At 37.2% G+C, this 16,930-nt stretch overlaps 1 protein-coding gene across 6 annotated transcripts; it reads left to right on the top strand.

Annotated features, from left to right (window-relative positions):
• The first annotated feature begins 451 nt into the window (after positions 1-451).
• ccdc106a (coiled-coil domain containing 106a) lies at positions 452-16,870 on the top strand. Of its 6 annotated transcripts, none has more exons than XM_084089545.1 (9): positions 452-494; positions 1,074-1,152; positions 1,258-1,359; positions 3,681-3,866; positions 5,172-5,222; positions 8,159-8,389; positions 9,429-9,635; positions 9,732-10,035; positions 12,495-16,870. In XM_084089545.1, exons 2-9 carry the CDS (start codon positions 1,098-1,100, stop codon positions 12,517-12,519), a joined length of 1,161 nt encoding a protein of 386 aa, XP_083945671.1. In that variant the 5' UTR covers positions 452-494; positions 1,074-1,097; the 3' UTR covers positions 12,520-16,870. The 6 variants fall into 6 exon arrangements, with proteins under 6 accessions (XP_083945671.1, XP_083945668.1, XP_083945669.1 ...); XM_084089542.1 differs by having other exon boundaries at positions 1,258-1,368; XM_084089543.1 differs by having other exon boundaries at positions 482-616.
• The last annotated feature ends 60 nt before the right edge of the window (positions 16,871-16,930 follow it).

The following is a 16,930-nucleotide window of genomic DNA, read 5'->3' as shown; positions in this document are numbered from 1 at the left end:
TAAAATAGACAAATTAGTAAAGATGACAAATTGTAGAAACGCAACGCACACAGAGCTGGATTTATCGCATCATCTGTCTACATTTGAGCTTGACGCTTGTTAGCAGCCAAGTTCAGTTACCATGAACTAAAGTTAACTAGTTACAAAAAAAATACAATCTAATAATGACTAAAGTAGCCTAAACCAGTGAATTATAATGACAGAATGGAAGAGCCTCAGGAAAACCCAGTTTCCCACGAATTCGATGACGTTCATGTGCGCGACGTGATATTTCCAACTAAGGCTACATGGGAATCAACTAATCCCTTTTGTAATTTCACCCAGATTTCAATCGGTTAAAAAGACCTACTATTACTGTACTACACTATATATTATACTACTATGCATTTTGTGACTTTAAGAAAAACACATTTTAGGCTTTTATTTTGAACGTGCCGATTTTAAGGTGCCGTAATAGTGACTTCCTTCCCGTTGTTTTAGTGCTGCTGCTGACGGTAATTTACTTGTTATTGTTCGCAAGCTGGTTCCTTCACAAACACACACAGATGATAGCGCACTGAGACACGTTTTAAATACGTGACAGGGAAGCGCGGTTTGTACGTGACAGGGAATAACGGTTTGTACGTGTTTTGTGTCATCACGTGACAGAAATACTGCGCTTAATTGTATTTTCTGTCTGGAACGGTCTAAAGATTAGCCAGTTTGCTAGTCATCATAATGCCGAACAAATGGAGCATTATGCATGCATCACTACACTAACCATGATTAGTATTTTAAGAAGAATGCAGCCCGTGCCATAACCTGTCTTGTTGTTCTAAATGTTTTGATTGTGGGTGGTTTGTGTTAAAGTGAATGGTAACGTTAGACACTGGCTGTTTTACTATGTTGTGCGTGTTTAAGAGAGAAGACAGATGCTGGTCATCATCTGAGAGCTCGTTAGATATTTCATGTAACTTACATCATGTATGTGATGTGTAGCCGCATGCGCATCTGCATTTAATGCTCTGAAGAGAAAATAAAGTAGATTTCATGAGTATTTTGGGCTAACAGACGCTCTCTGTGTCTCAACTCAGATCATAAACTGAACAGACGGAAATATGAATGATGCAGATTCAGCCACGAGGAAGCACGCGAGTTCCCGAGAGTTACAGAGTGAGTGCACGCGCTCTAAGCGCAGTTAACGTTAGCTGTGAGCTGTGCATTACTTCCCAGAATAATAATTGTGCATCCTACGTGTTTTTAATCATCATTCTTCAGCACCCAAGAATGAGGATGCCTATGAAATCTCCATTCCCTTTGAAGACAACAACTTTGAGCAGCAGGGAGGCTTCTACAACCAAAATGACCAGAACTTTGATGGTCAGTTCAGTTGAGTATCGCTTCTTTTTGTTGTAAGCTGTGACCCACCATGTACACTATAATGCACTTGTCCTTTAACTGTTCACACAAAGTACGATAACTATACCAATACATTATTAATTATTATTATTATTTTTTTTGTAATTAATTTAAAAGAAAGCAGAGTCCACCATTAACTATAATGATAACGACACAGATAAACGATATTATTGACCCTTTTCACATTTATGGGTTTCTCAGAAGAGGAAGTCGTCATAGTTGGGTAAACTTCTATAGCGGTGAATGAGAGAATACATTAAAGGGATAGTTCACTTTGAAATTAATTTTTGATATGTTTTAGCTTACCTCAAGGGCATCCAAGATGTAGGTGTCTTTGTTTCCGCAGTAGTTTCAATTTTGATATTTTTAGGTCAAACCGTTCTTGTCTGTCAGTCATATAATGCAGGTCGATGGTCACTGTCTCAAAACACAAGCACAGAGTCCAAATTAAAACAATTCCCCATCGTCCAAATGAAACAATTCCCCATCATAAGTACACATTGATGGCCTAAGACACGAAACGAGCGGTTTGTGTGAGAAAACGAACAGTATTTATATCGTTGTTATCTCTTGAAAACAGCACACGTCCAAATGATCTGACGGCGCGGGCGGGTATAGATATATACACTAGATGTCGCCTTCGCTACTGCAGTTCATTGGAACGAAACCGTAGCCAAGGCGACATCTATGTAAATATCTATACCCGCCCGTGCCGTCAGATCATTTGGACGTGTGCTGTTTTCAAGAGATAACAACGATATAAATACTGTTCGTTTTCTCACACAAACCGCTCGTTTCGTGTCTTAGGCCATCAATGTGTACTTATGATGGGGAATTGTTTCATTTGGACGATGGGGAATTGTTTTAATTTGGACTCTGTGCTTGTGTTTTGAGACAGTGACCATCGACCTGCATTATATGACTGACAGACAAGAACGGTTTGACCTAAAAATATCAAAATTGAAACTACTGCGGAAACAAAGACACCTACATCTTGGATGCCCTTGAGGTAAGCTAAAACATATCAAAAATTAATTTCAAAGTGAACTATCCCTTTAAATATATATTTTTTTCCATTTGCTCAAAATAGCAAAAGAAAAAATTTCACAACTTTCAAAAAGAGGAAGAAAATAGAGATATTAATTAACAGCAGAGAAAGATGTCAAGTTTACCGTCACTCCCACTGACGCTGCGTTAAATAGTTTCTTGTAATTTGATGCTAAGGTAATATAATACAAAGTATAGTGTAATAAATGTACATACATTAAAAAAAATAAATAAAAAAAAATAGAAAATACTTTGTGAGATTTACAATTATTTTTTTCACCAATCAGAATCCACCTGACTTTAAAGAGATCCAGCATTTAAAGTGGCAGCCATCATAAAGCGTGCACTTATAATTGTCCGTTGGTGTGGACTTTAATATATTTATCTTTATAAGGGCCTTTACTAACCCGAATATCGTTCCAAAACTATAAAGGCCTTTTCACACAAAGAATGATAACTGTAGGCTATAATGATAAAACCAATGTCCAAAACCAGTTTCCAAACCAATGTACCGTTGCTGGATTCTGATTGGCTGTCGATGTTTTTATTGTTTATCAGCTAAAAAAAAACATTCTGAAAGTGTCTCCAATGATATTGTTTCTCTTTGCCATTATCCGTATAACTGTGGTGTAGGCATCCCTATTCTCACAGGATTTAAACAATTAAAACTTAATTGTTGTAGATATCATTATAGTTTTTGTCCTTGGTGTGAACCACCAACCGTCCATAAGTCTTTAGTATCTTTAGCATCTTTGGAACACAAATTAAGATTTTTTTTAATGTTCTCTCATATTGATTTGTCATATTGAATGTCATAGGTTCTGGCACATCAAGCACACACAGTTGAGCTTCTTTGTTTACCATATTTAATATGCTCTGTATGCGCGTTAATCAATGTTTATATATGAATATCTTTTCATTATATAACACAATTGTGTCTCTTCTGAAGACTTGGATTAAATTCCTATGGATTACTTTTATGTCTTTTTGTACGTTATGAAGTATGAAAGTTTTTGTTGCATGGACTTTTAATGGCTGGTCAAAAATGATGAGAGCAAATGAAAAATATCTTCATTTGTGTTCCGAAAATTAACTTAAGTCTTATGTGTTTGAAACAACATGAGTTGTTTGGTTTAGCGTGAGTAAATGATGACAGAGTTTTCATTTTTGGGTGAACTATCCCTTTAAGTGCTGTATGTCAATGTGTGATAATATTTGCTTATGTTGTGATACAGGTAGTGATCCACCAGCACCGAGCAACTCGTATCTGTTGATCACTAACTTGCGGACACAACTGCAGATCTCGCTGGAGAAAAATTCATGGCTTCAGAAGCGCATTGAAGACCTGGAGGAGGAGCGGGACTTCCTGCGCTGCCAGCTCGATCGGTTCATCTTCTCAACCAAGAGTCAGGAAAGCAACGGTGAGACGAGGAGAGGAGAGACAGAGGCTGTGTCCCAATTCAGAGGCTGCATCCTTCAAAGGACGTAGACATCAAATGCCACGCCTTCGAAGCCCGCAGAGGTCGAACCGAGCGTTGTTAAATGGCACGGTCTAGCCTACGGAGGACCTTCTTGTCACCTAGCAACTTGACAGCTACCGTTGATAAGTAACAGTTACTTTTTTGAAAGTTGGATTCAACTGAACAGGGTTCACAACTTGCCTAAATATGTTCACCTTGGTCTAGTTATTTACAAAAATTATGTAAAAAAAAAAAAAAAAAAAATATATATATATAATCGCATCTTAGTAAGATATAAGTCAACATCTGAACCACTTTAAAGTTTCTTATCATTAGATATTTGAGTAAGTTGAAACCAAATTTAAAGATGTAAATCGGCAATTTCTCTCAAAATAATCTTGTCGACTCTTGCGCGCAATGAATTCTGGGGTAGGCAAGGCCTTGAAGGATCTATCTGTTGTATCCTTCATTGCCCAGGAAATGAAGGACGCATTTCGAGGCCACATTTGAAGAAGCCTTTCAAACTCGGACAGTCTTCGTCGCGCCGCTGTGACGCAATCGGCCTTCGAATGAGCCCTCTGAAGGATGCAGCCTCTGAATTTGGACGCAGCTCTAGTGTGAGCCCACACTGTGCTAATAGAGGACATTTAGAATACATTTACACTACAACAGTGTACTAAAAACTGAAACGTTTTTCGCATACAGACAGCAACGTTGTCAAAATGGATCCGCAAAAACGCTGAATTCTGCTGCCAGGCCAGTAGTTGGCGATGCCACTTTGTAAAGAAACACTGTGCGCCTTTAGACTGAACACGTAATACACATACGCGTGACGTCAACGTTTTCACACATTCACGTTTTTGTAGACGTTAGATTGTAGATGATAAGGGCCCTCCAGCGTTTTCAGGTGTAAATGAACGGCCAAAACGCATAAAAAGGTTTCCGTTTTTAGTTGAAAACGGTGTCGTGTAAACGGCCCCTTAGAGCCACAAGAAAAAATTGTGAATGGAATGGGGTCAAAGGTCATTTGAGAAATAGTGGAATGTTCTCCATAATAAACCCAGCCTGACTTCTGCAGCATATGATCACAAGAAAATGTACATGAACATCTGTTTTACAGGAACACAAACTAAGGTGAAACATAAAAACAGATGTTCATGTACATTTTCTTGTGATCATAGGCTGCAGAAGTCAGGCTGGGTATCGATACAGATTTAGGGGACTAAAAGAGTAAAACTGAATTTCTTTTTTCCCCTGCCCCTGCAGGTAATGATTCCAGGAGTTTTTCTTGGAGAAGGAGAAGAGAAAATGATCGGGGTAAAGTGTTATTTTAGTATTTTTATACTATTGCATTTTTTTATATATATTTTGAAATTGTTTATTTTTACATTTTAAATTTTCTTTTTTAATTTGCTTGATTTTTTTGTAATTTTATGTGCTTTTGTTTTTTTATTTATACGTTTTTAATATTAATATTTTGGTTTATTTTTTTTATTTTTCAGTTAGTAATTTTATTGCTTTGTTTAGTTAAAAATGTTTCATCTAAAATATATATATATATATATATATATATATATATATATATCAGGGTTCCCACGGGTCCTTGAAATCCTTGGAAGTTTGTGAATCTGAAAAAAAGTTAAAGGCCCTGGAAAGCTTTTGAAAATGAACATGCATAGATATAGGTCCTTGAAAGTTTTCTCGAAAAAAAAGAAATCCATATTAATCCATCTGGTTTGCTAATGTTTTATTTCGCCAACACTTCGTGGCCTATGCATACTAGCTTGCTTGATTTACTTTAGTTACGCGGATTTACGCGTAACGTTACGTGTTTCCCGGTTTCCCGCGTGAGGTACTTTGTGTTGTACGTTGCCATGACACTCACGCGCGCTCGAAACTACTTCGATGGTACCTCAACGGTTCACAGACACACCGTGAAACATTGCAAAAATAGTCTGAAACCGCAGAAACGTGATGCCTGGAAAATGCTAATTTCAAGATATCTGGCTCACCAAAGAAGTTTACAAAGAATGGTCCCGACTTTAAAGGTAAAATGATGTATTTTACATAGACCCACACATTAATTTGCGGGTGATTGCATGTTAGCGTCTTTGTTTCCATAGCGACGGAGTCTAGAGAACATGCGCAACAATGTATCTTACAAGGTAACACGATGTAACCTTCCTCTCACTTGAAATGTGTCCCCACATTAAGTCCTTGAATTTGAGGGTATTGGACCTGGAAAGTCCTTGAAAGGTCCTTGAATTTGAAGTTAAAGGTCCCATGACATGACATTTTCACTTTCTGAGGTTTTTTAACATTAATATGAGTTCCCCTAGCCTGTATATGGTCCCCAAGTTTCTAGAAATTTTAATCGGTGTAAATCAAGCTTTTGCTATCTTTCTCTACCTTTGAGAAAATGGAAGCTCAACTGCGCTGATCTTGAATCTCCTCCTTATGACGTTATAAGGAGGAAATGTTACCTCCCCTTTCTCTGCTTTGCCCGCCCAGAGAATATTTTCCGCCCATGAGAAAATGAGCTAGGAAGTAGAACGCGCGCGCACGATTTTAGTTTGTCCACGAGAGATATCATTTGAGCGAGCGAAGCATATTAATTGCTCAATAATTGGATGTACACCGAAGGGTCAATACAGAGCTGGGCTTTCTGAACGTCTGAAACTAAAGTCTGGATCAGTACCAACTCTCTTTGGCTCAGCTAACGTTACACACCTCGGACAAGTAAGTCAACTAATGATATATAAGTGTTGCTTTACGGTTTATGGTTACCTAGCTTGTTACACATAGAATGTGTAACAAGCTAGGTAACGCGTGCGTAACTAAAGTAAATCAAGCAAGCTAGAATGCATAGACCACGAAGTGTTGGCGAAATAAAACATTAGCGAACCAGATGGATTAATATGGATTTTTTTTTTTTTTCGAGAAAACTTTCAAGGACCTGTATCTATGCATGTTCATTTTCAAAAACTTTCCAGGGCCTTGAATTTTTTTTTTTTAAAGGTGCCCTAGAATTTGAAATTGAATTTATCTTGGCATAGTCAAATAACAAGAGTTCAGTACATGGACATGACATACAGTGAGTCTCAAACACCATTGTTTTCTCCTCCTTATTTAAATCTCGTTTTTGAAAAACACCCCTGAAAAATGGGCGAATCTCCACATAACACCGACTGTGACGCAACAGTTGGGATCATTAATATGTACGCCTCCAAAAATTTGCATATGCCAGCCCATGTTCAAGGCCACGCGGAACTGCGCAGCCGAATCATCGTCCGAATCATTTTTCCTCGAGAGACATCATGGCTTGCAAACGAGCGAAGCATGGCAGTTGCTCAGTGTTTGGATGGACAAATTAACACAAAGGTATTTTTTTAGTTCCTTCATCCGAGCCTCTGAAGAACCAGTGGGTTATGTGAATGTCTGATGTGTAATTGTTCAAGTTCAGACAGATAATCTTTCTCTCAAAGTCGTTCAATAATGTTTATGCATCAGTAAATCAAGCCAGTGACTAAACGATCAACTTCACGTTGTTTCTCTTAGTAGGATGAAAATAATCTTACTTAAACTGTGATTAAAATAAAGATAGCGATCAAAGAACAATCCCTTTCCAGTCGTCCAAGCTGTCAATCACACAGCGCAAGTTTATCTGGACACTTGCCAAAACTCGTTATGAAATCAATGACGCACAACGAAGCTCTTACTGTACATACATCATGTTTGCATTGGTGAAATCATTAGTGAGAGTGCAGAAACTGCGTTGCAATAATAAGATCTTCATTCACGTGATCAACAGGCTTACACTGAAGTCTCACAGCAGCCAATCACAGCAGTGGGCGTTTACACTGAAGTCTCACACAGACACGCCCCTTCAAACAGAGTGTTCAAATCAGAGGCTAAAATCAGGCTAGGAAAAATGCCTTTTATTTCTAAATTATAACAAATTTTGATCTAAAAAACATACTAACATTATAAGGGCACCCCAGGAAACATTCTAAAATAATAAAATAATCCATGCAAGGGCACCTTTAACAGAAATGTTTTAATAGTTTTGGTTTTAGTTCATTATAATAAACTTGTGCAGAACATGAATAAACCCTTACTAAAACATCATACTGTAACATACTTTAATAATTACAAGATGTTCCTTCTGGCCAAAGTCTGTACTGTGTACGGTAAGAGGAGAGTGTTTACTGTAACATAAAGATCAGAATCAACTATAATCATTAACGTTTCAGATCAACAAGCAGAGAGCCAGCGGTCGGCAAACCGTCAATCATTCCAGCAGAGGCCAACCCAACAGACTTCAGCCAACTCCAAGGGCTTGAGCTCTGTTCCCGGTCCCGTCAGCGCTCAGATAAGTTCCATGTTCGGAGCCCCCCACCCTCAGCCGCTCCTGCAGGGCCACGGTGGCGGCAGCACCAGCAGCAGCTGCAGCAGCAACAACAGGTCCCTCAATGAACTGCAAGGTGTGTCTGAAATGTGTTTATTTCACATCCTGCCCAATGATGTCCTACAAACAATGTTCATATTGAAGGCTATGAAAACGAATATAGGGAATGTAACCATGTAGGTTAGCAGATGCGCTTGGAAACTACTGTTTGCCTTGTAGTGTATGTATGTCATATAATGACAACATTTCTGTAATTAACACAATGTACATGATATTAACTCAAAATCAATAATCTGTCAAGTGGACATGGTTATTATTTGAAAATTGAACTACACGATTCAGGGAGCAGGCTACACAGTGAACGCCGAGAAAACACTACACTTGAGCAAGCAGTTTGTGAATAGGCTATTACAAATGATGGCTGACAGAGTGTTTATGTCAGAATGTTTATTTTTAAACCACAACCTTCTAAGTGCTTCTTTTACCGATATATTTACCGATATCTTTTGCATTTCTAATCCAAACAACGTCAAACTTGGCACTGCACTTACTTGTGTCCGTAGCGAGACACCTGTCAAGTTTGAAATCCATCGGACTAACGGTTCGAGAGATATGCGAATGACAGACAGACAGACGTTTCTGTAATTTATAGATAGATATGACATTATACAGTACCGTTCAAAAATTGAGGTCGGTAAGATTTATTTGATCAAAAATACAGTAAACAATTTAACAATTTAAAATAATTTTAAATGTAATTTATTCATGCGATGCTGGATTTATATGTATGAATGTAAAGCTGGATTTCAGCGTCAGTTTTCAGTGTCACATGATCCTTCAGAAATCATCTTAATATGCTGATTTGCTGCTCAAGAAACATTTCTTATTATTATTATTAATGTTGAAAACAGTTGTTCTGTTGTTTTTGTAGAAACGAAAAACTATTTTTCAGAATGATTGGATGCATAGAGAGCTCAAAAGAACAGAATTTATTTGAAATGAAAATCTTTTGTAACATTATAAATATCTTACCTGTCACTTTTTATCAATTTAGTGCATTTAATAAAGATATATTACGATGCCTGACTCAAGTACATCTACTTGTGCTGCCGCAGAATCCCTCTCTCTTCTGGGAGATGAAGAGGATGACTATCTCGAGGATAGCTACCTGGAGGAAGAGGAAATGATGTCAGGAGAGGATGTGATAACAGATAGCATGTCCCTCCGGAACATCGGCGCAGCTGGAAGACCCTCCGGCAGTCATCCAGCTCTGAAGAGGAGGAGGGTTTTCAGAATCGCCAGAGGGAGAGAAAGACAGAGAGGTGAGCGTTCAGAGTGAGGAAACGTGACCGGCAAGTGATTTTTTTTCTCTTTCTGAAGGCTTGTTCCTCTTTCTCTCCTTTTTGCTGTTGCTCCAGTGAAAGACGCAGCAGGTGTATTGTTCCGCTATAAAAAGATCCTGGTGACGTACCAGAGGCTAAAGAATATGTCCAAGGCCTTCCAGATCCATGGTGTCGATCGTAATACGGTGGCCTCGACAACACCCATCGCTGAGCTTCTGCTGGTGGCTCCAGAGAAGGTGGCTGAGGTGGGCGAGTTTGACCCGTCTAAAGAAAAGCTTCTGGACTACGCCCGACGCTGTTACATCGCCCTCGACCCACAGACTCTCGGCAAAGTGCAAGCTCTGAAGAAGAACAACCTTCTCCTACCCATCTCATACAGGTATTAATACATGCATACATACAGGTGCTTAGCAATCATAAGCCCCTTTCACACAGCAAATTACAGTAATATTACCTGAACGATTTTACAGTAAATGCACAGATGTGCTGTTCCCACAAGCAACCCCGTTCTTTTTACCGGCAAGATCCAGTAAACTCTGTGATGTCAATCATTAGAAATCATGTTACATGTACTTACTATAGTAATAACAGCATATTATGCATAATTACATGCAACTAACCCTAAACCAAACGCTAAGTATATATAAGTATATAAGTTAATTACTATTACTCAGTGTATCATTACACTGCAACAAGAGCACCTTAAAATAAAGTGTAACTTTTTTGTTTTTTGACTTCTGAATGACAGGCATAAGAGGATGATCATACAGAACTCAGTTTTGCTCTTAAAAACATGATACGCATAATAGTTAATATAGCACTGCAGTTACTATAGTACACAATAGAATTGCAGAAAGGCAAGGTCTCAAACGCGAGATGCAGCGCTACGGTCAGACGTCTGTCTAGCGCATGTAGATGTACAGTTCCGACAGAGCTTTATGATTGGTCCAAAGCTGACTTCTTACATCAGCATGTTCTGACCCCGTATCACAGCTTTATACCAGGAATTTACTGGTAATAGTATTTTTAAAGGTCCTGCTCACGCATGTAATTTACTAGTAAAGACTGTATGTGCGAAAGGGGCTATTTTAACACCTAAAGTGTCTTTTTACACATTTTCTAATATAATCATTGTACATAATTAATAACCTAAGAAGTTAAAATTAAAAACAACTGGCCGAGGCCCGATAGCGATAAACCAAAAACTGTTCTCATGTTTGAAATTGCAGATATACATTTTTTTTCTAGATAAATTAAAATAGCATACTAAAATTTAAAATAATTTAAAATGTTACAAATAAACTTATAATTTACAGAATGAAAAATTAATATTAATTTTGAGGTTTGCTAAAGATGTATGTTACTATTAATTTGTGTTTTTAAAGATTACCTTTACTGCCATCCAACGCTTAAAGTTAATCTTAATGTAAATAATGAAAGTAGTGGAAATGAACATGCACAATTTAAAAATCCAGTATTGTATAAATATCCAATATGAACAGGTACTGACAAAGAAATAAACTCTAATATTGATACTAAAATATTAGTATATCACTAATAAAAAAAAGTAAACTATTTGCTGACTTTTTCCTACTGTTACTATTTCTGCCCTCTTTTTTCTGCCCTTTCTGATTTGTATATAGCTTTATGAAAGATTTATTGTTATCAGTGGGTCTTGTTCAGGAAACATGAGCAGAATAAATTTGTGTACGGTACCAGTCAAAAGTTTGGAAACACTACTATTTTTAATGCTTTTGAAAGAAGTCTCTTATGCTCATCAAGCCTGCAGTTAAAAACAAAACAAAAACAAAAAAAACAGTAATATTATGAAATATTATTACAATTTAAAATAATGGTTCTCTTTTTTAATATACTTTAAAATGTAATTTATTTTTGTGATGCAAAGCTGAATTTTCATCAGCAAGTACTCCAGTCTTTGGTGTCTTATGATCCTTCAGAAATCATTCTAATATGCTGATTTATGATCAATGTTGGAAACAGTTGTGCTGCTTAATATTTTTTTATAACCTGAGATACTTTTTTCAGGATTATTTGATGAATAAAAAGTTAAAAAGAACTGTATTTATTTAGAATAGAAATCTTTTGTAACAATATACCGTTCAAAAGTTTGGGAACAATAACTATTTTTTTTTAAAGAAATTAGTACTTTAATTCAACAAGGATGCGTTAAATTGATAAAAGGTGATGGTAACGATTTATATTGTTAGAAATGTTTTTATTTTGAATAAATGCTGTTTTTATGAATAAATGCTGTTAACGTTTTACTCATCAATGAATCCTGAAAAAAGTATTCCAAAAAAAAATATTAAACAGCACAACTGTTTCCATCATTGATAATAACTGAGTATCAAATCATCATATTAGAATGATTTCTGAAGGATCATAAGACACCAAAGATTGGAGTACTTGCTGATGAAAATTCAGCTTTGCATCTCAAAAATAAATTACATTTTAAAGTATATTAAAAAAGAGAACCATTATTTTAAATTGTAATAATATTTCATAATATTACTGTTTTTTTTGTTTTTTTTTGTTTTTAACTGCAGGCTTGATGAGCATAAGAGACGACTTGCAAAAGCATTAAAAATAGTAGTGTTTCCAAACTTTTGACTGGTACTGTAAATCATTCATATAACCATTCTTACATAAACGGTTACATTTTGAAGTTGAAATGACAATTTAGGTAAGAACAGGTTTATAAATGATTCAGAAATACACATTCTTACTTGTACATGAGGTGCAAAATCCTGTATTAACAACACTTTCATAAGCACATAAAAACTGACCATTGGATTGTCTTTTTTTATTCTCCTTCAGGTTGAAAGGAACGGATAATCGATAATTGGAAGACTTAGTGGAGTGATTCTCATCCTTCTGTACAGTGAAACCCCTTCACTGTATTTTAATGTACCACAGAACACACATCGACCATCTCAATCTCCACATTGTGCTGTTCAGATCCACTGTGCTCTGAAGCAAGTCTACTATTATTACCTCTGTTTCCTCACTCATAGAGCTAGATGCTCACAGCTGCAGTTGGGCTGCACACTTATGCTTTCAGGTTCGCTATTTTTGGAAGAGAACTTGGTTCTCAAACCCACAAAATGGACTTCACAGTATCTGTTCAGGGGTGCGTTTCCCAAAAGCATCGTTAGCTCCGTTAAATTGTGTTGGTAATGATGGATCTTGCGACCATAGATGCTGTCGGGAAACGCACCCCTGATTGATTGTTGCTATGGTTGAAGCTAGGGATGCTAACGATTAATCGACAATCTATTAATTGATAATAATTGAATCGATACAACTTGTCAATGGTGGATTATGCAAAGGTCTTCATAATCGCGACGTTATCGGATCCTGAAAATCCTATAGCTTTAGCCTAGCAACATGTCGTGTCACTCTGTGATCTATGCATTGTCTTATGTGGGTCAAAAGCATCATGCGTATACTGGTTGCACGAGCGTCAACGGCGCTTTTTCATACTAATACTTGGTCTCTAACTGAAACAGATATGCTTGTTGAGACCTTTTCAACAATATATGACACAAGTGTATCTGTTATGTACGATGATTTTACAAATCGCATTTTCATTTAAAACTTTTTTTTTTCATGCCATGAAAATAGATCACTTATATGTCAGCATATTAAAAAACACTAAGTGATGGTCATATTCCGTATATTCACTTATTTTGTGTTGGTTAAACAAGTGGTTGTTAAGTAACGTGATACTTAGTAGCGCCCCCCCGCTTCGGATTTAAGAGGTTAAGGTTAACGATTATTTGATTAATTGACGTTACTTTAAACAACGTTTGATTATGGGAATTTATGTAAATTGACATCCCGAAATTCCCTTCAGTTAAACATCAAACTGAAATGTCCAGTGACGTCATCAGCCCTCTGTGCTGTGCAGCTCTTTAGCAGTCGGCCTGTGTGTTGCGCTGAAGTTCTTGGTTGGGTCATGTGATCCACTCAGTGGTCCCAAGTGTCTTTGTTCTCTGTATCTCATAACACTTACCTGACAGACTGAAAGACTTTGGGTTACACGTAATTTTGATGGTCCCCTTTAGACATTCTGTTGGCTATAAGTTACACCTTCATGTCGACCTCATGTCGACCTCAGACGTCACGCCCACGGACCGCTGCCTGCCTGAAGGTCTGATGCATATGGCACACATAACTGGAAACACTTCAGTCATCGAAGTCGTCGCCTGGTTGGTTGAATTCTAAAGGATGTCCAGGAAATGTGTGTGTCGCGTTCTTTAATGGTCCGCCTGGAAACAAAGATGCCGTGAAGCCAAACCCCCTCATGGAAGAAGAACGCCGTCATGTTTACAACTGTGACAGAGTGCTTATCAGGATCAACTAAATGGTCTTCAATGAATCATTTATTAGATGCATGCTGGTCTCTTTACATTTTCACGCCCCTAAACATGACACGGAACAAAACGAACTGTGATTGGTTGTCAGTCAGATGGCTTCTGGGCAGTCGTTGGCTAATGAAAGCTGTGATAGAGTCCAGACCTTCTGCCGTTAGTCCGAAGATTTGGCTATGCGAGACTACATGTCAACTAACTATCATTCGATTATTCGTTCAGTATTAGGCTACGTTTAGACTGCAGGTAAATGTGTAGTCAGATTTGGGCCAACAACAATTAGCTGCGTTTCCGTTACACTTTAGTTGTGCAAATTGAAATTGCGAATTGAAAATATGCCCAATGGAAAAACGTAAATTGCGCAAAAACTCCAATATATCGGAAAAAAAGATTTTGCGCTCGCATGAGGTTTTTCAGGCAATTCGAAAAGGGATATTTCACAGAACTGCAATCGAAACAGTTTTTCCGTATTTACAGGTCACATGGCGTACGTAAAATTCGATCATTCTTTAAAGAAGGCACGGTGTAATATTTGAGACAGGCAAAGAAGCAGGCTGGGAAGCGCATCCACGGGCAGGTTAGATTTATTAAAGTGCGAACACAAAGTGAAAGGTGAAAACAAATGAAACCACAGAACAGGAGGAAACACATTAAACCAGGGAATGTCCATTCAACGACTGACAGAACAAGTGAAACAAAGGGCTATATATACACAGGCAGACAAGCTTAACAAGATAACAAGGGGGCGTGGCTAATAAGAAACACTTAGAAACTAATAAGAAACTAATCAACATTAAATGTAACAAGGAACTGCAAGACAGGAAATAACATAAGTCCAGGAACACACAAGACAGGGGAACACAGGTTGGAATCATAACACACGGTATTTTTGGACGGAAGATGAGACCGAGTTCTTTATTAGACTCAGGAATACTGGATTCTAAACAACAAAGAAATGCCACAATTTATCAAGACCTCAAAGCAGATATGAAGGAGAATCACCCAGAAACACCTCCGCTCCCAAGTACAAGGGGCTTTCCTTGCCATTAATGCTTGGATAACATGGCTAACTCTCCTTCGATTAAAAATAATGACTAGTGCGGTGGCTGGGATATACGTAAACTTACCAACATCTGTTGCCATGATTTTTGGAATGACTTATTGCAAGATTTCAGTCACATAACATTGATTAATGGAAACGGTGTTATTTCGCAATAGTTTTTTATCAACATTTAGAAAATATCACAAGTTTTTCGCAAATCTGTAATGGAAACCTGGCCTATGTGAACAGTGGATCTGAGCATTGGAATTGAGCGCTAAGGCTCGCAGTGTGTTAGTAGAATAAGGGGTTAGGGTTAATGGAATAAGTTGAGACAGTTGCAAAGTTGCTTATAGTCAGTAGAATGTCTGTTGGAGGATCACAATAAAGTGTTAGCAGATATTAAGCAGACCGTCTACTATACTCTAATGAGAGTTAGGTGATGTGTAGGTCCAATGTTACTTATAGTCAACAGAATGTCTAAAAGGGATGATCGAAAAGAAAGTGTTGCCGACTTTTGAAATGTTAGATTTACTATCGGTGCACACGCAGACCCATGCACTCCTCCCGTTTTAACACTGTGCGACTCTACACAAGCGGCACCTGTGTGTTCTCATTAGAACCCCATTGGATTTGATTTGTGGAGTGTTTGTGCATGTGTCTCCCTTAATCAAGCCCTGATTCCTATTAGACGACACTGACTGTTCAGCATGTGAAAAGTTTATATAGTGTAAATCAGTGATGATACATGTTAAAACAGTTGGTAATAGTTCTGGTCTAGTCTAGTTCCGCATAGTGCAGACGATAATGATGTGTGAGGTGCATCAGTGAGTTCCTGGTGCTGAAGCTCTCATGAGTGTTTGTCGAATTCACTGTATGTCTGGATGCATGTTGGGTGTCTGTAAGTATGCAGCGATCTTGAGATTAGACCATTCACTCTATCCAAATGGCTAATGAAAAAATGGCAAGTTTCAACTTCCTATTCCTTACCATCAGATAATGTTTTCAGGAACACTATAATAATCAGTTTGTTAACATTAGTTAATACATAAGTTGTCACCAACTAAAAATTACGAATATTTTTTATAGCTTTTATTAATGTAGGTTAATGTTAACTTATAAATACACTTTTATTCATTGTTAATTTTTGCTCATAATACATTAGTTAATGTGTATTTATACAACATTAAATGCTAAAAATGTATTAATGGAAAATAACATTAACCTATTTTGTCCTTTTACAAAGTCTTGATTTTGTTTTTGTGGTCTATCAGAGTAGGTTTTCATGCTTTGAATGTTCAAAAACACTTTATTTTTCACATATTTTACTGTGGATGCGTCTCAATCAGCTCCCTAGTACACTAAAGAAGGTTGAAAATATAAAAAAAGCATAATAATAATAAAAAAAAATACATTGTTAGTTCATAAAACCTAATATATTAACTAATGTTAACAAATTGAACCTAATTGTAAAGTGTTTTGTTTGCATTATCTTGTACTTTTAATGTCATTTTACTCTGCAACCTTTGATTACGGGTCAGGGCTCAAGTAGATTTCAGTTCTGCCTCAGGAACCAATCATTTGTGGATACTTCATGTACAGTTCAGTTGATCGTAAAGCCATTTTTCACTGTCATGTTTTTTTTTCTCTCTCTCCATGTAGCCAAGAAGCTGTTTATGGTCTGGTCTTTTCTTGTCATACTGAGAGAAACATTTATGAAATGAATTCGTATTGATTCTGCGTATTGTAAATGACACTAAAACATTTGATTTCCTACTGAATCCTGTGCCTCTTTACTCTTTCATTCTGATTGCATATTCCTTGAGGTCTTGCATAATTAC

Source organism: Abramis brama (genome assembly GCF_963993115.1).
Source record: "Abramis brama genome assembly, chromosome: 17".
Classification (NCBI taxonomy): Eukaryota; Metazoa; Chordata; class Actinopteri; order Cypriniformes; family Leuciscidae; genus Abramis; species Abramis brama.
This window is presented reverse-complemented; position numbering and strand designations above follow the sequence as displayed.